Raw genomic sequence first — 16,535 nt, 5'->3', positions numbered from 1 at the left:
ATGATTAGGTGAGAACCTGACTTTTCACTAGAACCCCTGATGGTAGGGTTAGGCTTGTCTCCCATTGAACACCAGGTTCTGTCGGATCTAGCGGTAATACAGACTGAAAAGGCACATACCAGCAAGGAGGTTAGGGACAAACAGACACTAGTGAGAACTAATGGACTAAGACTTTAGAACTAGCAAACATGTTTGGGAACAAACTAACAAGGTGGCACGGGCACCCTCCCACCAGATGGAGGTGCCATAAATAATAAGGGTCTGCCAGGAATTGGCTGGGGACATGTTTAGACAGCATGCGCTGTCCCTTAAATAGGGCAGGACCGCATGCACACCTTGAGCACAGTGCTCGGGGATCTACGAACTATGCACAGACCCCGGGCAGGAGCAGCAGGAGGAGGAGGTAGTGTGGGGCCATGGCGGTGAGTCAGTTGGCGTCCCTGCTGGGGGAGGGGGGCAGAGTGCAGGGATGCTAGAACTACAAAAATGTTGAAAAATGATGAAATAGTCAAATACTCACTTGCCTAAAAATTTTGCACACATTGTACATAGTATACTGTAGACAAAAATATATGCAGCGGAATGCATATATTAATTGCATATGTTTGCAAAAGACAATAATATAAGAAAGAAAATAAAAAACCTGTAAAGGATGTAGCCAAATAATACAGCAGTTAGTATTTTGTTAAAGGGGTTGTCAACTACTTGGCCAACTCTTTCTCAATTCCTGTTTGCCCCCCGTAAAATAATAACACTTACACTCACCTCCGTTGCTGACACTGTTCTAGCAGTGTGGGCACTAGCTCTCCAGGGGCTCACGTGACACTGTTATGAAACACTGGCTTCACTCTCCTCACCTTTGGACAAATCAGACATCCAGAGGAAGTCAGAGATGTGGCTCCTCTCTCACTTCCTCTGGATGTTTGACTTGTTTGAAAGATGGGTCAGTGAAGCCAGCGTTTCATAACAGTGTCACGTGAGCAAGAGGAGATCTAGTGCCCACGCTGCTGGCACAGTGACGCTATGTTATTATTTTATGGGGGGGCAAAAATTGGGGTTAAATAAGGGTTGTCCAAGTAGTGGACAACCCTTTTAATTGCCAGTATCATGGATTGGATCTGATTGTCAGGATGCTTTAATACTACTTTACTGATGCGCCTAGTGAATAATAGCATTTGCAGGAGGTTACTGCTGGGGAGTCACATATGTGGGCCCCAATTTACACATGCAGCTCACAAGCCACCAGTTGTGGAACACTGTCCTAACACATACAGTTTTTGGTATTTGGTGGTGGTCTACACTTCTGATACTGGAAAATAAACAATATATACAGTTATGTAGGTCCATATATATTTGGACAGAGACAACATTTTTCTAATTTTGGTTCTAGACATTACCACAATGAATTTTAAACAAAACAATTTAGATGCAGTTGAAGTTCAGACTTTCAGCTTTCATTTAAGTGAATCCACATTAAAATTGGATGAAGGGTTTAGGAGTTTCAGCTCCTTAACAGGTGCCACCCTGTTTTTATAAGGACCAAAAGTAATTAGACAGATTAAATAATTATAAATAAAACGTTCATTTCTAGTGCTTGGTTGAAAACTCTTTGTTGGCAATGACTGCCTGAAGTCTTGAACTCATGGACATCACCAGACGCTGTGTTTCCTCCTTTTTGATGCTCTGCCAGGCCTTCACTGCGGTGGTTTTCAGTTGCTGTTTGTTTGTGAGCCTTTCTGTCTGAAGTTTAGTCTTTAACAAGTGAAATGCATGCTCAATTGGGTTGAGATCAGGTGACTGACTTGGCCATTCAAGAATATTCCACTTCTTTGCTTTAATAAACTCCTGGGTTGCTTTTGCTTTATGTTTTGTGTCATTGTCCATCTGTAGTATGAAACGATGACCAATCGGTTTGGCTGCATTTGGCTGGATCTGAGCACACAGTTTGGCTCTGAATACCTCAGAATTCATTCGGCTGCTTCTGTCCTGTTGTCACGCTCGCGCCTTAACGGAATGGCGTTAGCCAAGGGGGTTGTGGCCCCACTGTGCCACAGACCAGACTTCCCTGGAAGGGGCATGACTACGACAGCTACCTCGGTCTCCGCTGGAGCCTCTGATGGTGAGGTCAGGCTTGTGCGGCAGATAGCTGTCGGGTGCCACTCCAGGGTGGTGTCTGGCTGTGGCTGTTGATCCCACTCAGGGACAGGACACCTGGTCAGGTGCAAGTGACAGGTAGGCTGAGACACAGGGCAAGCAGGTACGGCTTGGAGACACAGGGCAGGCGGGCACGGCTTGGAGACACAGGACAGGTGGGCATGGCTTGGAGACACAAGACAGGCGGGCACGGCTTGGAGACACAGGACAGCTGGGCACGGCTTGGAAACAGGACAGGCGGGCACGGCTTGGAGACACAGGACAGGCGGGCATGGCTTGGAGACACAGGACATGTGGGCACGACTTGGAGACACAGGACAGGCGGGAACAGCTTGGAGACACCGAGCAGGCTGGCGTGGTATGAGAAGAAACTGGTAGGGGCCTGTTCACACAGCAGGTGCAGGTATCGGTATAGACAGGAAGGAGTGGAATATGAAGGAACGGGTTTTGGACCTGTTCACACAGGAGGTGTAGGTATGGATACAGGCAGGAGTGTGGAGTAGACGGAGCCGCAGGAGTGCAGATTGGACGGAGCCACAGGAGTGCAGAGTAGGAGGAGCCGCAGGAGTGCGGAGTGGCCGGAGCCGCAGGAGAGCGGAGTAGGCGGAGCCGCATAAGTGTGGAGTAAAGCTGAACCACATGGTCTGCAGAGAAAAGCTGCAGCAAGAGGTTCTGCAGCGGCAGCAGGAGCGGAGCAAAGCTGAACCACAAGGTCTGTGGAGAGAAGGTGCAGCAAGAGGTTCTGCAGCAGCAGAGCAAGCTGAACCACAAGGTCTGTGGAGAGAAGCTGCAGCAAGAGGTTCTGCAGCGGCAGCAGGAGTGGAGCAAAGCTGAACCACAAGGTCTGTGGAGAGAAGCTGCAGCAAGAGGTTCTGCAGCAGCAAAGTAATCTGATCTGCAAGGGTGCAGAGCAGTCAGAGCTGCAAAGGAACAGAGTTGCAAGGGTGCAGAGGCTCAGACAGAGCTGCAAGGGTGCAGAGGCACAGACAGAGCTTGCAAAGGTGCAAAGGCACAGACAGAGCTTGCAAAGGTGCACAGCACAGACAGGGAGGACACAAGGAAAGACACAGCAGGGAAGGAAGCCACAGACATGGAGACAATACAAGACAAGGTACAGGGACAAAGACTCAAGGACCAGGATATTCTGCCTCCGGGCAGGCGGAAGGACAAGTAAACACAACGCTAGGACCAAGACACAGAGACCAGGTTAGGCAGCCTCCTGGAGGGCAGACAAAGAATACACAGCAAGGCTAGGAGTATTCATCCAGAGAAGGAGATACACAAAACAGGGCCTGGCTTCCTCAGCAGCAAAACACTGAGTTTTAGACATTGCACAGGCAATGTTCCAGTGGGAGTGGCAGATTTGAATAGTCAAGGGCTCTAGGTAATTGGTCAGGGACAGATTGAACAGGTGCACCCTGACTGCATAAGAACCAGAGAATTCTGGCACCGCCCCCCTATACACACATAGCCAGGAAGCATGCAGGAGAGCAGAGACACAGAGCACAGAGCATAGGACTGGCAGCAAACAGAATTTACAGCATGACCTGCAGCAGTGAGTAAATTGGTGTGCGGGGATGGGAGGCCATGCAGTGATGCCAGCAGGGTTGTTACACCTGTGTCACATCATCAATAAACACTAGTGACCCAGTGCCACTGGCAGCCATGCATGCCCAAGCCATCACACTGCCTCCGCCTTGTTTTACAGATGATGTGGTATGCTTTGGACCATGAGCTGTACCACGCCTTCGCCATACTTTTCTCTTTCCATCATTCTGGTAGAGGTTGATCTTGGTTTTATCTGTCCAAAGAATGTTCTTCCAGAACTGTGCTTGCTTTTTTACATGTTTTTTAGCAAAGACCAGTCTAGCCTTTTTATTCTAGATGTTTATGAGTGGCTTGCACCGTGCAGTGAACCCTCTGTATTTACTTTCATGCAGTCTTCTCTTTATGATAGATTTGGAAATTGATACGCCTACCTCCTGGAGAGTGTTGTTCACTTGGTTGGCTGTTGTGAAGGGGTTTATCTTCACCATGGAGACTATTCTGCGATCATCCATCACTGTTGTCTTCCGTGAGCGCCCAGGTCTTTTAGCATTGATGAGTTCACCATTGCTTGCTTTCTTTCTCAGGATGTACCAAACTGTAGATGTTGCCACTCCTAATATTCTCAGATGGTTTTTGTTCTGTTTTTGCAGCTTAAGGATGGCTTGTTTCACCTGCATGGAGAGCTCCTTTGACCGCATATTTCCTTCACAGCAAAACCTTCCAAATGCAAGCACCACACCTCAAATCAACTCCAGGCCTTTTATCTGCTTAATTGAGGATGACATAATGAAGGGATTGCCCACACCTGTCCATGAAATAGCCTTGGAGTCAAATGTCCAATTACTTTTGGTCCCTTTAAAAACAAGGTGGCACATGTTAAGGAGCTGAAACTCCTAAACCCTTCATCCAATTTTAATGTGGATACCCTCAAATGAAAGCTGAAAGTCTGAACTTCAACTGCATCTAAATTGTTTTGTTTAAAATTCATTGTGGTAATGTCTAGAACCAAAATTAGAAAAATGTTGTCTCTGTCCAAATATATATGGACCTAACTGTATATATTGTTTATTTTCCAGTATCAGAAGTGTAGACCACCACCAAATACCAAAAACTGTATGTGTTAGGACAGTGTTCCACAACTGGTGGCTTGTGAGCTGCATGTGTAAATTGGGGCCCACATATGTGACTCCCCAGCAGTAACCTCCTGCAAATGCTATTATTCACTAGGCGCATCAGTAAAGTAGTATTAAAGCATCCTGACAATCAGATCCAATCCATGATACTGGCAATTAAAAGGGTTGTCCACTACTTGGACAACCCTTATTTAACCTCAATTTTTGACCCCCCGTAAAATAATAACATAGCGTCACTATACCAGCAGCGTGGGCACTAGATCTCCTGTTGCTCACGTGACACTGTTATGAAACGCTGGCTTCACTGACCCATCTTGAAGTCTGAACTTCAACTGCATCTGAATTGTTTTATTTAAAATTCATTGTGGTAATGTCTAGAGCCAAAATTAGAAAAATGTTGTCTTTGTCCAAATATATATGGACCTAACTGTAGATGTCATACAATGGCCCATCAGAACTTCTGAAGTATTGTAAGTCACCGGATGCATACTTATTTTTACTAAGTGAAGCTATCCTACTAATGCAGTCCGCAGACTTGCTGTGCATAGATCATTAGCTCTACTGCAACCTACATTTTCTACAATTATCTCACACTCACCACATCCAATGACCAAAAAAAATGTCATATCAATGAAGAATTCCTCTTTTCGAATACCATATAACCTTTAGTTTTTAGGCTAACTTGTACTGATTAATTAGAACGCTAATGGTTTTTAATTTTAAGTAAATTCATTGTTAAGTGTTTACTTAGATATTGTTTTAAGTCTAAAGGGGGTTTTACACATAGCGATATCGCTAGCAATATCGCTAAAACGTCACTGATTTTGTGACGTTATAGCGATATTGCTAGCGATATCGCTATGTGTGATACTTACCTCCGACTGGCTCCCCCGGAGGACGTCAGGATCGCTGTGTGTGAAAGGTGAGTATCGTACGCTGCATCGCTGGTGCATCGCTGTGAGGTCTGCCTGTGTGGCAGCTCACTAGCAATCATTTAGCGATGCACCAGCGATCCTGACCGGGTCGGATCGCTGGTCGGATCGCTGGTGCATTGCTAAATGTAAAAGGGCCTTTATGCACAAAGCAGAACACCAATCAATAGCACACTAAATTGGAAGCCATATTACATTTGGTGGCTGCAGATAGTTATCTTTCCCTTTGAGTTTGACTCTGGTTTTACTCATATCTGTAGCCATGTTGCAATGTTTGCTAAAGGGTAAGCCATTTAATTATCAGATAACTACCTCCACTAGATAAAAACTGAAAAAACAAATGGATTATTCTGCACTGCCATAGAAAAAAGGATGAAAGGTACCAATTCAATTGCGGGTGGTTCATTTGTCACCTGCAATTAAATCTCTTGTCCAGTTTTTCTTCCTTACTTCTACTAGATGGCATTAAAAAGACAGTTTTCTTCCTTCTGGAGAGCTAATTTAAATACTCTTTTTTCCCCGCAGGGACAATGGCCTAGCATATAAGTCTCCGATATCTCAGTTAAGAAACATTGCTCTCTAGACCCACATCAAAGGCTTCTCACCTAGACAACACTCACACTGCACTGATGAGGGGCAAAAACCCCAAGCAAGATTTTTTGAAGATGAAGTCTCCTGGAGGACACAATAGGTTAGATAATGTCAGAAGTAGTGCTGCAAGGCTTGCAAAAGGGTTTGGTGTCAACTTATAGGGTAGTTACCTACAATAGGTAGCACTAGAGAGATCACTTTTTTCTTTTGTGTGAACTCATTTGTGAGCTGATAAATCAGTATCATGATCAGTTTATGCAGCTGGTTTGTGGCAGAAATTACTGTAATTGAACATCGGTCTCATTGTATCTGTTTCTTGCTTTTTTGTTTCTTTTTGTGCTTGTATATTAAAGAAGAACTGTGTGACTGTACATGTAGAAGAGGTGTTTTATTATACTCACCTATCACAGTCTTCCACGGTATCCATCACTGCTCCAGTCTTCTTCTGAGTCACATGACTGAAGTTCCGACTCTGTATCACACTGGGGTCTATGTGTGAGCTGGAAGTCGCTATAACAATGTAAGTCTATGGAGGGTCAAAACGAAGCATCATAGATGTACATTGTACAACTGACACCTGTGTGATCTTGAGAATATAAGTCACATGACTGATAAGAGGACCGTAGTGGCGCTGGACACCAGGGAATATCGCGATTGGTGTGTATATTAAAAAACTTTATCTTCATTAAAAAAGTGATTTCTTTGTGAAAAAAACACTATAAATTGGGTGTCTATGTATTAGACCTGCATTATAAACTATATCATTATTTATCCCACACTGAATGGCGTACAAAAAAAATGTTAAAAACAATGCCAAAATTGCTGGCTTTAGCTCATCTAGCCTCTCAAAATATTAAATAAAATGTGGTCAAAAACTTATATGTACCCAAAATTGGCACCAGTAAAAAGTACAGATTCAAGAAACCAGCGCAAGAAAAAATAAAAAAACTTACATATTTATGGTAAGTGATAGGCCGTCTTTAAAAGTCCTACTGTATTTAGATCCTAATGAAAGATAACAGGTAACCACGTGACTTCAATCTGTCAAGTAGAATTTCAAGAAGACAAAGGAGGATGACAGGTTGTAGCTCCACTCCCTTTATTAGGGCGGCACGTGGCTCAGCGGTTCAAATCCCACCAAGCACAACATCTGCAAGGAGTTTGTATGTTCTCCATGTTTGCATGGGTTTCCTCCTGGTTCTCCGGTTTCCTCCCACATTCCAAAGACATACTGATAGGGAGTTTAGATTGTGAGCCCCATCAGGGACAGTGCCGATAATGTACGTAAAGTGCTGTGAAATTAATGGCGCTATATAAATGAGTAAAATAAATAAATAAAAGTATAAGGTGCAACACATTTCTGGAATAACCTTTTTTAATAAAGGTGTATGGGTCACGAAATTTTAAATATCTTTTTGTATAGCAACTTACATCATCATAGAGATAAATTAATTTATTCCGAAAAAAATCTAATTCTTGGTGAATCTTAGGAAATTTCCTGGACCTGGTGAATTCAAACAATTTAACATTCAATGTGCTTGAATCACCAAAAATGCCTGCCGCTATTTTACACAATGGTTAGGATTATATCAGCCACAAAAAGCTCATATGACTTCGATCGTGGCTTCCACATAATGTCTCACATTTCACAGCATTGCACATTCTTTCGTAGCCTGTATAAAACTTAAGGCAGGGAGTGCAGCTGCCTTTTGGGGTGAATCTGTTTAGTAAGAAGAGGCCACAGCTCATAGCTTATCAATAAAAATATGTAAAAAAAAGCAAAAAACCTCTGAATATACTATACAAGTTATGTCTGACGGAACAGCAGTGAAGAACAATTACCATCCGTTTACCATAGCCATTTACCATAGCCAAATATGTGGAGTTCACGTTGACATTACTAAGGGCTAATTCACACATCAGTTTCTCACAAACAAGTGCTATCCATTATTTTCACAGATAGCACTCATACCTCTGACAGTCTTTGGGGCTGTTCATATATCTGATTTTTATCCTTGGACCGAATTGGTCCATACAAAATTGTGGAGACATGTCCGATATTGATCTGACTGTCAGATCAAAATTGGCAATGCAAGTCTATGGGTCTTTGAACAAATTTGACAGAACTTGGAAGCCATCCATGTGCTGTCCATTTCTCACCGACTAATAGGAAAAGGTGGAGGACCATTTTTTTCTCATCAGTGAAAAAAACGATGCAGTTCTAATCAAATTTTGAAGAAATACTTATGAAAATCACTGATGAACTCTTTCCATTTTTTCTCGTTTGTCAAAAAAACTGACATCTGTATGAGGCGGCCTACGGCTGTGTTTGTTTTAATGAGCTTGAAATGGAGTTGGACATGTTCCTCGGAGACCTCAGAGTGTTACACACATTTTTCGGAAAAAAATTTGCCTAATTCAAATTTTTAAAGATTAGGTCATCTGAATCTCAAGTGTATACACCACTCCAGGATTTCTAAAGTTTCATTCAGATACATTGAGTGGAATTTCAGTGCTGATAATAATCTACGCCCCATCGATTACGTAAACTGAGCCTATAATTTTTAATCCTACATTATTTACCTGAGCTGGGGAAAAACACCTCAAGTTACGATGTCCCTCTGTAGCCGGCCTTCCTCCCCGTCCTCCATTATCAAGAGCAGAAACAGGTGACGTTTGAGAACAAAGACCATGAGCTAACTCCATCTCGATCTCAGCGTCCAGCTCTGCGTCCTCCTGTGCTTCTTTGTTGCTGTCATCCAGGTGCTTCATTAATACTGCAACCACCACGTTTATTAGAACGAACTGAGCTGTGAGCACAAAGCTTACAAAGTACAGAGGGGAGATGAACTGGAGATTGCTCAAGCAGCTGCGGTCATCATTGGTGCAATCACGGAGTGTATCCTGTGTGCAGATCAGAGAGAACATCTAAGAATCCCAGTAACTCATTGTAACAAAGAAATAAAACAGTCACTTTTGCAAACAGGTTGAAAAATTTGACTGCCTGGTTAATGAACTAAATACCTATGACATTATACAGTATGTTATTACATTCCATGTTACCACATTTATTTATAATTATGCTAATTATTGGTCCAGAATGCAAACTGTCAAGGACACAGGGACTGGCCAAAGGTCTCATGATCCAAGAGTGACAGCTTCTTATATATCTATCAGCACCTCACGGACGGCCATCGGGAAGAAGCGTTACAACCCCTAGCTGTGAGTTTTGTCTGGTTGGTTGAAGAAAATAGGAGGGACCCACGTTGAGTTATTCATTTATTTAGTTAAATTGCAGTCGATGGCTGTGGAATACCCCAATCATCCGCTCCTGCTGTCACTGTTATTAGCGGCAGCAGGTGTCGAATAATCTGAGTAAGAGTCACAAAAGCCCTTAACTGCTGGCATTGTTCGGACTTTAAGATAACTCTTATAATTTTCCTCTGCTCGCGCCAATTGCCGGCAGAGCAAGGGAGAATGATGAGTGTCGGCTTCAGCAACAGCCACTGGGGAACAGCGCTTACTGTAACGCTTCCTCCCCAGCGGCTGTCCATGTGATACAGATGGCATCTGTGTGCGGTACATATTTACACAGACCCATTGACTTGAATGGGTCTGTGTGATCCGTGCAGCTGCACAAAAATGGATATGTTGGTCACTTGGACACACGGTCCGTGAAAAAATACAGATTTGTGCACAAACCCATTCATTTGAATGGGTCTGGGTGTGTCAGTGTCTCCGGTATGTGTAAAAACTGTCACCACTCATACTGGAGACACTGACATGTGAAAGAGGCCTATGGTGGTGCAGTAATATTGAATACTTGCTTCAGATTACGGCACTGGGGTGTTGTCACGTCGCCGTCAGACTAGGGGCCTGCTGTTCCGGCCTCGGCCGCTAGGAGGCGCTGGACTGTCATGTCGCTGTCAGACTCAGGGCCTGCTGTTCCAGCCTCGGCCGCTAGGAGGCGCCGGACTGTCATGTCGCCGTCGGACTCGGGGCCTGTTGTCCCAGCCTCGGCCCCTAGGAGGCGCCGGACCGCCACATTGCTGTCGGTCCCGGGGCCTGCTGTTCCTGCCTCGGCCACTTGGAGGCGCCGTGGTTCGGCCCCGAGTGATGGCAGCAACAGAAAAGAGGCTCCTGCGCAGGCATCTGATTGACGCAGGCTCCGCTCCTCAGTCGGTCGTGGAGGGGTTGGTGCATCTCCATCTGGCCTGGTCCTGGGGGCGGTCCTGATGACATCAGCAGTCCGGGAGCCTGTGAGGGAGGACCTGATCCCTCAAATACTTTGGGACTGGTCTTGCAAGCCGCCGGATGTAGTCTTGGTTTCCCCTGTGTGCTAGTTGTTATTTGCTATCTTTGATTCTGACCCCTGCCTTGATTCTAACTCTGCTACCGCCTAACGATTCTGTACCTCTGCCGTCCTCCTGGTTTATGACTCCGACCTTGGCCTGAATTTGACTCTGCTACTGCCTAACGATTCTGTACCTCTGCCGTCCTCGTGGTTTATGACTCTGACCTTGGCCTGAATTTGACTCTGCTATTGCCTGACGTTTTTTGTACCTTTGCTGCCCGCCTGGTTAAGACTCGGTTTCCTGACTACGCTTTTGGTCCCGTTTTTTAACCCCTCTCTGGCGACCGTCCTGCTCTGGCCCGCTGCTCATATTCAGACAGCGCCTCCTGGGCTCTGCTGTAAATCCAGATCCCTGTATAGGGGTAAAGGGTATCGTGGTTGCTCGGGGTGCTGTCTTTCTGCAGCCCAGACTTGCAGGCGGACGTCACAGGTGTACTGTAGTTTTTATTAGGACCTTAATGCTATAGCGTAAAGCACAATTATTTTTTTATACACAACACTCCCGGATGTCTGGGAGCTTAAATGGATTCCCACTCTGTAAGACTACATTCACAGAACCGCTTTTTTGGTCCTAGTGTTGTGCGCGGAAAAAAAAACATCCCAAAGAAAGCACTAAGAACAATAGTATTCAATTGGGCTGTTTTTTTAAATATGAATAAAATGTCTGCATGAAAAAATTACAGCATTCCCTAGTCTCTTCTAAATTTGAGAGTCGCCTAATAAAGTCAAAAAATTTGAGCCCACATGGATCAACTGTATTATCATCCGAGTTTTACGCTTACATTGCCATTATTTACATTGAAAACTGGTTTTGTTCTAGTTAATTTTATTCACTACTGATGTCTAAATTTTGAATACCATACGGATGACAATATAAAAAAAAAATTTCTGAATGAAAATCTTACGATTTTTTTATATTAACCTAAACCAAGCATTAAGAAAAAGCAACCCTGCACTCCAATTTTGAAAAAAAAAATTTTTTTCTTTATTTAAGCAATCTAAAGTCAATGTCTAGCATTTCAGTCTATATCTTCAGATTTTCAAAAAAAGATGTAGAACATAGAGGTGTAGAGCTGCAGTATATGCTATCTACATCACCGTAGGTATGGCACTGCAACTGCAATATATTGGTTTCTTTGACACATAACCAGTATGGCAGCACATGGATTCATATAGTGTAACCCTATACTACGGAAATTATACTTCACATTTATACCATAAGGATCCGTAATACAAATGATGAGTGAATCTGCACCACACAGTCTCAGACCTGACCGAAGAAGATGATGGGTAGGAGAGGGGCTGTGCGATGGGACAGGTGACAAATGAGTGAGTATAATTTTTAATAATTTTTATTTTGCTGGATTTGCCAGAAGCAAAATTGCAATTAAAATATAATTTGGATGATTTTTTTTTTCAAAGTGATGACAAATTACAGTAGATTCACCTTGAATTATTTAGCTCATCTCTACATAATACCTTCTATCTTTGTTTATACAGAAGGAGTTCCTGCCAAAAGTTCACGTGGACAACACAAATCTATGACAAAATCTAATACTAGTTATAGACCACGATGTATTACCTTCATTATTCCATTCCAGTTATCTCCAGTAGAAACTTGGAAAAGAGTCAAAAAAGCCATTCCAAAGTTCTCAAAAGTAGCATGTCGACTCATTCCTTCACACGGATGATCATCATTGCATACTGTGGGGGCAAAATGTTCATATTATGCATATACACTACTAATTTCCTTATTTTGAAAGAAAATCAGTTTTTACCAATCAAGCTAACATTAAATGATACAGAAATAAACTCTATACATTGTTAATGTGGTAAATGACTATTCTAGCTGCAAACATCTGGTTTGTAATGCAATGTCTTCATAGGTGTATAGAGGCCTATTTCCAACAACCATCACTCCAGTGTTCTTATGGTACTTTGTGTTTACTGTGTAAGAAGGCTAATGAATGATTAGAATACCCTTGAAAACCCTTGTACAAGAATGTTAGCACAGCTGAAAACAGTTTGGCTGATTAGAGAAGCTATAAACCTGACCTTCCTTTGAGCTAGTTGAAAATCTGGAGTATTAAATTTGTTGGTTCCATTAAACTCTCAAAATGGCCAGAAAAAAAGAACTTTCATGTGAAACTCGACAGTCTATTCTTGATCTAAGAAATGAAGGCTATTCTATGCGGGAAATTGCCAAGAAACTGAAGATTTCCTACAACGATGTGAACAACACCCTTCACATGAGGGCACAAACAAGCTCTATCCAGAACTACCAATCAGGATTGAAGGTGCATGAAATAGCACCACCTAGAGTATAATCCTTATGATAAATACTTTATAAATAGAATAAGCAGTAAACAATTCAGAACTACTGAACACAAAATGTCCAGGGACAAGGTGTCACCACAATAATACAGCCACTTCAAAAATTAAATTATAAAATTCCTTAATAATTATCCCTGGGCGGCAGGGACTGCATGTTACCAGCAAGTCGCCATCATTATTGTGTAAATTATTTTGCAACCTTTTCTCAGCGGTTCATTAAGGCTCCTATTTTCCCATATAGTAAGCCACTTATTGAGAGTTTCAGATCTTTGCACCATGCACTTTATATTGATCTTACTTTGATACTTATACTTCAATAGGGCTTGGTCCTTTGCCTTTATCTATTGCACCTGTACCTTATATTAATTGCAATTTTTATGCTGCTATTTTTGTGTTTTTTCTCTTTTCTGGTTGTAATATGACTGCACATTGTATTCCTTGGTAGGAATTGGATTGCTTCGCTGGGATGATTATTAAGGAATTTTGTAATTTAATTTTTGAAGTGGCTCTATTATTGTGGTGACACCTTGTCCCTGGCCATTTTGTGTTCAGTAGTTCTGATTTTACTAATTGTTTACTGCTTATTCTATCAATAAAGTATTTATCATAAGGCTAAGTGCACACGTACCGGAACTCTCGCGGAAATTACCGCGAGAATTCCGGAATTCCAGTCCGCGGGAAAATCGCATTTTAAATTCCCGCGATTTTCCTGCGGAAAAACTAGCATTTTGCAAGCGTATTTAGCTTGCAAAATGCTAGCGTTCTCCCAGCGATCTGTAGCATCGCTTGGAGAACTGATTGACAGGTTGGTCACACTCGTCAAACAGTGTTTGACAAGTGTGACCAACTTTTTTTTACTACTGAGGCCGCCTATGCAGCATCAGTAGTAAAAGATAGAATGTAAAAAAAAAATAAAAAATACTGTTATTCTTACCTTCCGACGTCCCGCGCATCTGTTCCCAGTAATCCTTTGCGAAAATGCCCGCGATGACGTCCGTTCTCGCGGGATTGCGACGTCTCGTGGTCATTCGCGATGACGTCGCGCGAATGACCGCGAGACTTCGCGATCCCGCGAGATCGGACGCCATCGCGGGCATTTTCGCAAAGGATTACTGGGAACGGGAGCGTGGAGAGAGGCGGGAAGGCTGCGGGGGACGCCGGAAGGTGAGAATAAGAATATTTTTTATTTTAGAATTCTATTTTTTACAGGGATATGGTACCCAAAGCCCGGAGGACAGTCTCCTCTCCTCCGGACCGTGGGTACCATCTGCAATTGTTCTGCTTACTTTCCGCATGGTGTGCACAGCCACATGCGGAAAGTAAGCAGAACAATGCATTCCTATGGGTGCGGGATCGCCGCGATTCCGCAAATTAATGAGCATGCTGCGTTTTTTACCGTGAAGCGATTCCGCCGCGGTAAAAACCGCAGCATTAGCACAGCATTGCGGAATCCCATAGGAATGCATGGGATGCTTATTTTTCGCGGCAAAATCGCGCGGTTAAAACTGCCGCGGAAACGTGAAAAAAACGCCACGTGTGAACTCAGCCTAAGGATTATACTCTAGTTGGTGATATTTCATGCAACTTCATTTCTGGTTGATAGTTATCGTTGTTTTGAGTTGATGTCCTATTTACTATATTTCTGGGTCACCCTTTTGTGATAAGCTCTATCCAGAGTAGAAAGAGAAGTGGGAGGCCCCGCTGCACAACTTAGCAACGAGACAACTACATTAGAGTCTGTAATTTGAGAAATCGACGCCTCACAGGTCCTCAACTGGCAGCTTCATTAGATAGTACACACAAAACACCAGTGTCAACGTCTACAGTGACGAGGCGACTCCGGGATGCTGGCCTTCAGGGCAGAGCGGCAAAGAAAAAGCCATATCTGAGACTAGCTAATATAAGAAAAAGATTAATATGGGCAAAAGAACACAGACATTGGACAGACGAAGATTGGAAAAAGTGGTATGGACAGACCAATCCAAGGTTGAGGTGTTTGGATCACACAGAAGAACATTTGTGAGACGCAGAACAACTGAAAAGATGATGAAAGAGTGCCTGACGCCATCTGTCAAGCATGGTGGAGGTAATGTGATGGTCTGGGGTTGCTTTGCTGCTGGTAAAGTAGGAGATTTGTACAAGGTAAAAGGGATTTTGAATACGGAAGGTTATCACTCCATTTTGCAACGCCATGCCATACCCTGTGGACAGCGCTTGATTGGAGCCAATTTCATCCTACAACAGGACAATGACCCAAAGCACACCTGCACATTATGCAAGAACTATTTAGGGAAGAAGCAGACAGCTGGTATTCTATCTGTAATGGAGTGGCCAGCGCAGTCACCAGATCTCAACTTCATTGAGCTGTGGGAGCAGCTTGACCGTATGGTACGCAAAAAGTGCCCATCAAGCCAAACCAACTTGTGGGAGGGGCTTCTGGAAGCATGGGGTGAAATTTCTCCAGATTATCTCAGCAAATTAACTGCTAGAATGCCAAAGGTCTGCAATGCTGTAATTGCTGCAAAGGGAGCATTCTTTGACGAAAGCATAATTTGAAGGAGAAAATTATTATTTCAAATAAAAATCTTTTTTAAACCTTGTCAATGTCTGGACTAGATTTTAAATTCATTTGGTAATTCATTTGATTAATAAAAGTATGAGTTTTCATGGAAAACACAAAATTGTCTGGGTGACCCCAAACTTTTGAATGGTAGTGTATATATATATATATACACTCACTGGCCACTTTATTAGGTACACCTGTCCAACTGTGTGTTAAGACTTAATTTCTAATCAGCCAATCACATGGCGGCAACTCAGTGCATTTAGGCATGTAGACATGGTCAAGACAATCTCCTGCAGTTCAAACCGAGCATCAGTATGGGGAAGAAAGGTGATTTGAGTGCCTTTGAACGTGGCATGATTGTTGGTGCCAGAAGGGCTGGTCTGAGTATTTCAGAAACTGCTGATCTACTGGGATTTTCACGCACAACCATCTCTAGGGTTTACAGAGAATGGTCCGAAAAAGAAAAAAAATCCAGTGAGCGGCAGCTCTGTGGCCGGAAATGCCTTGTTGATGCCAGAGGTCAGAGGAGAATGGGCATACTGGTTCGAGCTGATAGAAAGGCAACAGTGACTCAAATTGCCCCCCGTTACAACCAAGGTAGGCAGAAGAGCATCTCTGAACGCACAGTGCGTCGACCTTTGAGGCAGATGGGCTACAGCAGCAGAAGACCACACTGGGTACCACTCCTCTCAGCTAAGAACAGGCATCTGATGGCTACTTTCAGCAGGATAATGCGCCATGTCATAAAGCTCGAATCATCTCAGATTGGTTTCTTGAACATGACAATGAGTTCACTGTACTCAAATGGCCTCCTCAGTCACCAGATCTCAATCCAATAGAGCATCTTTGGGATGTGGTGGAACGGGAGATTCGCATCAGGGATGTGCAGCCGACAAATCTGCGCCAACTGTGTGATGCCATCA

At 43.4% G+C, this 16,535-nt stretch overlaps 1 protein-coding gene across 1 annotated transcript in view; it reads right to left on the bottom strand.

The window, feature by feature from the left end:
- Positions 1–16,535, bottom strand: part of CACNA1I (calcium voltage-gated channel subunit alpha1 I) — a 665,843-nt gene that overhangs the window by 85,841 nt on the left and 563,467 nt on the right. Inside the window, exons 29-30 of the mRNA XM_073549592.1 lie at positions 12,295–12,416; positions 8,942–9,262 (exon numbers count right to left, since the gene is read on the bottom strand). Coding sequence (XP_073405693.1) covers positions 8,942–9,262; positions 12,295–12,416 — 443 coding nt within the window. The remainder of the gene's footprint in view (positions 1–8,941; positions 9,263–12,294; positions 12,417–16,535) is intronic.

Source organism: Dendrobates tinctorius, unplaced genomic scaffold (assembly GCF_039654945.1).
Source record: "Dendrobates tinctorius isolate UK_male_01 unplaced genomic scaffold, ASM3965494v1 ptg000159l, whole genome shotgun sequence".
Lineage (NCBI taxonomy): Eukaryota > Metazoa > Chordata > Amphibia > Anura > Dendrobatidae > Dendrobates > Dendrobates tinctorius.
The sequence above is the reverse complement of the archived record's forward strand: the minus strand, read 5'-3'. Positions and strand labels throughout refer to the sequence as shown.